The sequence below is a fragment of the Scaptodrosophila lebanonensis genome, unplaced genomic scaffold (genome assembly GCF_003285725.1).
Source record: "Scaptodrosophila lebanonensis strain 11010-0011.00,11010-0021.00 unplaced genomic scaffold, SlebRS2 tig00000131-arrow-arrow-pilon, whole genome shotgun sequence".
In the NCBI taxonomy this organism is placed as follows: Eukaryota; Metazoa; Arthropoda; class Insecta; order Diptera; family Drosophilidae; genus Scaptodrosophila; species Scaptodrosophila lebanonensis.
Window position 1 is genome coordinate 242,587 of NW_022060584.1, and position 8,917 is coordinate 251,503.

The 8,917-nt window shown below is 35.0% G+C and overlaps 1 protein-coding gene across 1 annotated transcript in view; it reads right to left on the reverse strand.

Moving 5' to 3' along the window:
• LOC115628991 (beta-1,4-glucuronyltransferase 1-like) overlaps positions 1-7,880 on the reverse strand; it is a 40,544-nt gene extending 32,664 nt beyond the window's left edge. The window contains exon 1 of the mRNA XM_030525273.1: positions 7,785-7,880. Coding sequence (XP_030381133.1) covers positions 7,785-7,787 — 3 coding nt within the window. The 5' untranslated portion in view covers positions 7,788-7,880. The remainder of the gene's footprint in view (positions 1-7,784) is intronic.
• Positions 7,881-8,917: the final 1,037 nt, after the last annotated feature.

Below are 8,917 nucleotides of genomic sequence, written 5' to 3' on the forward strand. Positions count from 1 at the left end.
GGCGTTTAAGCAAAAAGATAATGAGCGATAAATACTTCCTAATTTATTAATTTATCTTACTTAGAATTAGTGATTTACTATGCACTATACAAGTATAAAATATATATGAGGGAGAAAAGTTGGAGCTCAACGGGTCGTTATAAATTGTAAAAGTTAAAGCTCATTTGGGGATTCAATCCAAAAAGAAAATTAGGTCAACCGGTCGAATTTAGAAACAAAAGTTGAAGCTTAAGCTCTGGGACCTCAAGATCACATAAATACTTAAATACATTGTCTAATGTGTGGTCATAGAATAATTTTTAAAATTCTTTAAAGAATATTAATATTTAATAAAATTATTACCCAAAATGTATTTTTTTAACCTTTACATAAAACAAAATGTATATAATAAATTCCAAAAAGAAAATTTAGAAGTTAAATAAAATACGTACTAAAGTAAAATAGGAATAGCCTCGAAAAGCTGATTACATTGAAAACCGAATATGAAGTACCTTAGGACTTCTAATCGGAACCGCTGGAATCAACAATTTAAACCGTTATTTATCGTTTAATGCATTAAAGAGCTTTTAACTAAAAACACTACTTAAAATATTTGAAATTAATCGAAGTTTCATCAACCAACTCTGATAAATTCAGACAATACATACAATTTCTTTAAAAAAGTACGCTTCGTGACTGAGTCATGTCGTGTCGCACATGTTCATCTCTACTTGAACTCAAGATGCTGTTCAGATGCGTGACTGCTATAAAAAGTATCTTTGAGATACCACTTGTCAGAATTTATGAGCGTATCTAAAAAATATATCTCCACTCCGTTACTACTATTGGTTGGACGGCTAGCTTGAAAACTTAAATAGATTAAATTTAAATATTAACTGCAACGATCAGAGCGGCAAATAGTTTGTACACATACTAAAATCTCCATTTAAGTAAACAAATAATCTCTCTAAATAGGTTTATGGAAGCGAAAAAGTTTGTTTTGTATTGCATTTGGATTGAAATAGCCAGTTAACAGATATTTCAGATATAGCGTCCCTTTTTTCATTAGACAATAATTTACCGCCCAGTGCACTTTCTTTTAGTGATTTTAATTTAATTTTAATTTTTTTTTCTCGATTAAATACTATCGTACCACCAAAAACTCTTCATTCAAATTCTAAATTGTAGATTAAATTCTACAGTATTTTCTAAATAAAGATGCAGAAAATCCATCATCATTAGCAAACCGCTTTAAAACTAGTTGGCAGTTAATGATTCATTCCATTTTAGACTTTAATAAAAAAAGGTCTTTAAGACGCAGCCCAAGAAGCGACAGATTTATTGATGGAATGCAATGCTTTAAAAACAAATAAAATTTGCATTAAGATTATGATCTTTTGTTTCAGAGTTGAAAGAAATGCTTTTGCTGGCATCTCAGCAGACTAGCTTAACAATTACTTTTTCTTGAGTTATTCTAAATTTAGACACCACTGGACACTTCAATGTTTGACGTCGTCTCGCGGCTTTTAATAAGCCATAAAAACTTAATTAATCACCATTATTACACTAAACTTTGAGGCACAAAACAAAATGCTAATTTATGACGCATGCCATCAACAATTTATTAACTTTAATGAAGAAACTTCTAGAAGCGTTTTCAAGAACTGAATAAAATACAAAATAAAAAACTTCTTTATTATTAATAAACTTCAAAGCATGCATGCAAGGTCTTTTAATTAGTTTTATGCAGTGCAGCATAAATTACAAGAGAGTCTGGAGTCGGAAAAGGCGATGACGATGACTGGTTTTTAAAGCCCTGCATCGACTTGGTCGGCGCCTCCGGGTAGTCGCGCGCTTAACGAAACCAGTTAAGCCGACAAATAAGTTGAGTTATTATAAATATTGTGAGACTCTGGCTATACACTCAGATGCTGCAGTCATTTTTTAATAACTCATTTAGCTTTAATGAATTTTCAATTGCGTCATGCTGAAAAATTGAATTAGAAGCCTGTGCCAACTGATTTGCATAATGAAAAGCATCAAAGCTATTGAATACACGTATTTTGAACGTTCATTATAAAATGATAGAGCAAGTACTCAATAACGCAGAAATAGGCCCAAGGTTTGACCCAAAGGCTGGGGGGAAGCCCACAATTTGTACTTCCTCACTTAAGGCGGCTATTAGCCAAACAAAACAGAAATACCAAAAACAAAAAGACCTTCATAGTTCACGTAACTAAATTAGCCATTTAGCTAGCATGTTATAAGCCATAAATTATAATGAAGTTGAAAAATAAGTAGACAACAAAAGCCAAATAACACGTGCAGCTGCTGCCCAAACAAAACGGGCCAAACAGTGATCAGTCAACTATTCAGCCAGCCCGCCAGCCAGTCAGTCAGTTAGTCAGTGTTTTCAATAAACAAACAAAAGGAGAGGCGCTCAAAAGCAAAATAAACATGGCAAATTGAAGTGAAAAACATTAGCTGGCAGAAAAATAAAGCAAAATCAAGAAAAAATACAACATTTAATAATAAAACGCAATGCGCATGCGCAACACGAGCAACTCACGCACGCACGCACGCACGCCTGCTGGCTCGCTCGCAATGCCAAAGTCGAACCGACGAAGCCCCCCAACTGTTGAAGCGGCAGCCAAAACCAAAGCCAAGGTTGTAGTTTAGTTTAACTTGTTGGTGTTGCTGTTGTTGTTGTTATTGTTGTTGTTGTTGTAGCGGCTTCAACAACGTCTGAGTAATGTAAGCGCCATAAATAGTAGCCTCTGTAGCATTGTAAGTGCGACGGGGGCCTGAAGTGGCTCTTACAGTCTCATGTTTAATTGCAAGTTGTAAAAGATGTTGGGCGGTGGCTAATCAAAAACAACAGGAAGGCTAATTGAAGGCCACGTTCGACAAAACACTGCACAGCTAACTTACTATACTAACTAACTAAGCCAAACTCCAGGTCAGACTGGAAAAGTATTGCCAAAATAAGCATTTCTTGGAAATAAATGCTTGTACATCTACAGGTCTGTGTAAAAACTAAATAATAGGCTAGTTTACTGGACTACAAGTACTTCATTGATCAGATTAACAAACTTAACAAGAAAGGAATGCTAGAGTCGAGCGGGCTTAACTTTTATATACCCTGTACCCACTCCCAATAAATATTAAAATATAAGAATTAAAATTATAATTAAAATATTAAAAACAAGTAAAAAAGCTAAAGTCGGGTGTCCCGACTTTGAAATACTCTGTACATTGTTTACAATAATTATAGAAAATAAAATAAAATTAAGAAAATTAAAAAAAAAAAATGTGATCGATTTTACCTTTCTCGGTATTCGAACTCACGTAAAGGGTGTATAATTGCACATTTACATAGCAATTGCGTCTGTGTGAGTGTATGTAAGCCTATGTGCATCAATTCGTGTCTGTGTAAACATGTTAGCAGTCAACCAAACAGCAACATCAACAACAACCGCGGGCAGCGCTTGAACAGCGCTTGAGCAGCGCTGCAGCAGCAAATATATTTATCGCCATAACTTCTTGTTAAATCGGTCTATCCTAGTGAAACTTGGCACACGGACACATAATAATCAACTGGGGGTATTTCCAAAATTTTAGTTCGAAATTCCAAGAATTACGGGAGTTAGAGAAATCGCTGCATTCAGGATTCTTTGGAGTTACAAGAGGAATAATACACAAGGAACAAACCAACAGGGGAATAAGCAAGAAGAGAATTGAGACAAGTCCACTAAGGAGACCTAGATAGAAGAGTGCAGAAATACTTGTAGTGCTAAAGACAGTTTACAAATTCTCATCAGAGCATCCAATTTAATTTGGGAACTATAGTTTCTTTTCCAGCCCGAGCCAAAAAATAATAAGTATATAATCAGATTATATAATAAGTATGAGTATGAGTTTAAGGCTACGTCGCTATTGAGTAAGTCTTATCTAAGAATGCTTCATCAAAACAACTCTGTTGGACATTTTTTCTACGGATAAAAATTATTTCAATAAAACCCACACACCCAAGCACATAGCTTAGAATTTAAAACTGTTGTTAAGTATATAATCAGATTATATAATAAGTATGAGTATGATTTTAAGGCTACGTCGCTATTTAGTAAGTCTTTTCTAAGAATGCTTCATCAGAACAACTCTGTTGGACATTTTTTCTACAGATAAAAATTATTTCAATAAAACCCACGCACCCAAGCACATAGCTTAGAATTTAAAACTGTTGACGGTTATACTTCCAACCAAATTCACACAGATATGGAAGAAACATCATTACAAATTTTTCACTTTTAAAGCTGCCTATTACTATTACTAGCTATGTTCGTTCCTCCAAGCAATTTAACAGCCATAAACTATTTTTACTGCTCATCTTATGAATATTTCCACACCGCAGGCCTCGCAGATGAGCAGCATCCATCTCATACAATCTAATCAAAGCAACTTTACGATCTACTCACGCTCGTGTCATAAGCAATGCTAGGCTACACGGCTTTTACCACTTAGTATCTAACGTCTAACAGTTAAAGCCATATAAATATTTTCGTGTCAAGTACACCTGCTGTCAGATACAACGTCAAGAAGAAAGAGAACAACTCCCAGCACCAAACAGAAGTGTACTTAGCGCCGCAAAACCCATTTCAATTTCATTTTCATATCAGCAGTTTGATTTATTGAGGCGCAAATGTAAAAAGAGCTCGACAACATCATTCTGGTTAAGACCCATGACGCAAGTCGCACTTAAAGAGCAGATGATAAGCACGCACCAAAATGGTCTAAAGTGACAGCGAATAAAACGTTAATGAGTGTGTGAGGAAAAACCGAGGCAAGAAAATGTCAACGAGACGCGCGAACGCGAACCTCTTTTTACATCGAGAAATGAAAATGGATGGAAACGATGGAAAAAAGAATTTCAACTAACATGTGCGGAGTCAGAGTCAGCCAAGTGTGCAACTTACACTCGACAGCAAAAAGGCGGACTGCGAACACTGCACAACATACATGCAACACACTCACACACACGCACACTTCTACACAGTCCCCGGCACAGACAGAGGACGCATGCGCAGCCTTTTAAACACCAGAGATATGCGACGCAACAGCACGCAAAAGGCCACTTATCCAAAAAAAAGTATATACTTAAATATATACAAGTATATATATATATATATATATATATTTATATCGCACACTGCATCAAAGCCCAGCATGTTGACCGAGATGGCCTGTTCGAGTGAGAAAAAGATGCTTTAATAGATTAAGAACCCCGCTGCCAACACCGCCACCGCTGCACAGTGACGCATCGGCATGGGTGTAGTGAACAAAAACAAGCAGAAGGTTAAAATGTCGGACCGACTCTTGAACACCCTTGTCGCCCCCGACAGCCATAAACGCTGTTGTATCAATGAATCCTATGGTAGCTATTTGATATAGCTAACAGATATGAGTTCGGATTCTGATGAGGCACCATAAAAAAAATAAATATCAAATCAAGAGAAATAGAAAAGTTTTTAGGACTAGAAGTGATTTTTTATCTATCTATTCATATTTATATGAAACTTCAGTTTCAAACTCTTAAAAATCTAATTTCAGTTGCGATATCGTAATAAACCATTAAGTTGTTGGTACTAAGATTGATTTTTGCACCGATAGTTTCTACGGTAGTTACATTGAACTCGTATAAGTCTGCGTTGATGGAACTTAAAATTATGATGAGGCACTATAAAATTACTTAAGTACCAATTACCAAACAAGGTTCCAATATCCTAATAAACAACAGTAATTGCTACGAAGATTCGTTATCTCGATAAAACGTCAGATTATTAAATGGCACTTCACAATACATTAAATAAAACCAATTACAGAAAATAACAAATATATATAACAAACAAATGTATATAAAGTAATGAGGCTACCTATAGTTTTTAATGAACTTGCTATGTATATGGATAAGACAAGTCTACATACCAAGCTTGGTGCTGCTTGTTTAAATAGTTCTCTGCGTTCATACAGACGAACTTGTCTTCAATATGAATATCGGCTTATCTCATCTGATCATATACCTACGAGTATGTACCTGTTACATAAAGGCTTCCTTTTTTGGCGTTTGGACATTCAGTTACAAAATCAACTCTTGGTTTTCTTAATGATTAATTTTTTGGAAGACCAAAAACAAAAATAACAAGCAATTCCTCTAAGATTTCTGAAGAAAACTTAATAAATAAAAAAAAAAAAAACAAAACATTTGTTAATATACTAATAATTTATCACTTATAGTATAAAGCAATTTCTATTCTGCATAGCATTCAATTATATTTAATTTTGCTTACCGAAACGACTGTGTTGGTATTATACGTTATATAAATAAGTTTATGTGCATCTAATATTGTTTGCTTTGGACTGTATTTTAATGTTTGAACAGATGGGGTAATACTAAAATTCAAGGCGAAGAAGCAATTGAATGCCGGTGTTAGTAATCATTACAATCAAATATTAAAGATTAATATTGCTACGTATTCCCCAACAAAGAAATGTTATATAAACAAAACAAACAAACAAAAATTTAATATAGCGATCTGAATGACTTTTGTAATAGGTATTTTTGTAGAAAATTATTTTCTAGTTTTTATACCTTAATATATATTAATATTAATATATGTATATGTGTATAGAATTAGATTTAAGCAGTGATGTAGAATTATACTCTCAGCTGTACATACCACAACAGATATATCTAAATGACTATATGATAAATTTGCAAATCATTAAGAATGCTGATAACCCGAGAGCTTACTGTTTTTGTCGTTTATAAAACTCATTAAAACATCAATTTTTTACCCGATATAAAGAATTAGAATAGAAAGCATTCCATTTATTAAATTTTATATTTTAACTGCTATTTAAAAAACCATTTCACGAAGCACGCACAGGTTCGGTAATAGATTTTTTATCGAACCGAATCTGCGGAACGACCCACTGTGCGTCTTCTCTTGCACCCTGCATTGTTGCATTATCAGATAAAAGTTACGCGCGTGTTGATTGAAGGAGGAGAGGAGGAGAGTGGGGCGCGCAGAAGGAGCTTCCTATCGATTACCCAACCGACTACGGAATGGGTCGGGATCTGACGAGGCGTTGCATATTTTGCGACAACGACTATTTTTAAATTGCTTGCCCTAAATGGACAAGTCATTAAGCTGTCCCTTCGCACTCGCTGGCATATAAATAGCAATAGCCAAGTGAATACAATAAATACAAAAACAAAAACAAGCACTGGCATTTCCATATGTGTACGTGTGTGTACTCGTATGTGTGTTCGCCTGTTGACCGCTGGATGACTGGATGGCTCTCTGGACTGTCATTAATGGCGCCCACAAAACAAAAAGTACAGCTAAGCAACAAACAAGTTTCGTTTCTCGCACGCCCCAAAATTGTGGTCTGGCCGGTCGGATTGGACTTCTTCTATGAAGTGTCAGTCGATCAACAGACGGACTCGCGGACTCTGAAATTAAGTGACTTTACGGCTACCATCACAAAGCAATTTTACCCGCAGGCTACTCGACTGCAATTAGCCAAGAAAATACCATTGAGAGAGACTTATATATACTTGTATATGAAGAGAGGCAGTTGGGCGAATTTATTCAGTTCCCAGGCACTTTTTCTCTACCTTCTACTTCGGAACACCCCACGCTTATCTTTCACGCAGTCTCTCACGCGCATCTACTCGTAGATAAGTTGTGGCATTGAAGTAGCTTTATTTCCAAGCCTCTAATCATGCAGAGTTGATTACCCACCATTTGCAATTAGTATTATGAGAATCGCAGAGAACAGCGCTGGCTTGGTGCGAAGATTGGCCTGGAAAGGCGTCAGCAGAGTCGCTTTCAAGTTTGAGGTTGTGTTTGCCTGAAAAAGAAACCACGAAATTAACACCAATTGTTATAACACGAACAAAAACAACATTTAGGACGAACAACACGTAGGATGCACAATTTTTGGGACAAACAACAACTTTAAAACGAAACACAACATGAAAGAAATGTATTTTTTCTTTAATCTTACAACTTAACTTACTTATATTTTACTGAAATTATTGAACTTTATTCCCGACATATAGCTCAAATCGGGGAAGAAATACTAGTTTTCGCAAAAATATAAATCTATTAGAACAAACTCCTCCAATTTAGAAAATTTAGGTGGCTACAATAGTAGCACATGAGAAGCGCGAATGAGTAGGAGGTTTTTAATACGTTTATTAATTAATTATCTTTATATAATTGATCTCATTAAGTCAGCTAGCTTAATAACATAACATGTCTATTGCACAGCAAAAACGTGAATTCCTTATTAATATAAACTCAAATAAGATCCCGAAAAAAACGCAACTGCCAAGACGATGCATGAAAATTACTGTTTGCTTATGGCTAAGATTTCTACCAATGTGCATGTAGCTGCACATTTTGATATTCAGAAAGACGTTTCGATACATTGAAGCAAAATGCGTAAGTTTAATAGTTCATCTTAAATAAAAACATCAATGAAAAATATCACTTTGTTCGCGAAATGAACTGCTTTCATAAACTTAATTGTTTTCAGGTTTACGTAATATGTAGACTGATTGTAAAGAACACAAAAATACTTATTATGAGCCCTTACGTATCTTTTGCGTACAAAGATTTCGTGCTTAGGAAAAATCATACTTGCTCCAAAATTCTGATTCTTATATTATTTAATGTATTAGTAAAGATTTTCAAGTTTGTATGCAAGTTATCTGATCAATATTAAGTCCAGCTTTTAAGTGGTTCCTGTTACATTCTATGTCTATTTATGTTTGGTATACCTCCCATACTATCCAAAAAAGCATCCATACTTAAGCAGGCCATACTGTGGTGTTGGTGGATAGTCAGTTTGAGCGTTAACCTAAATTGAA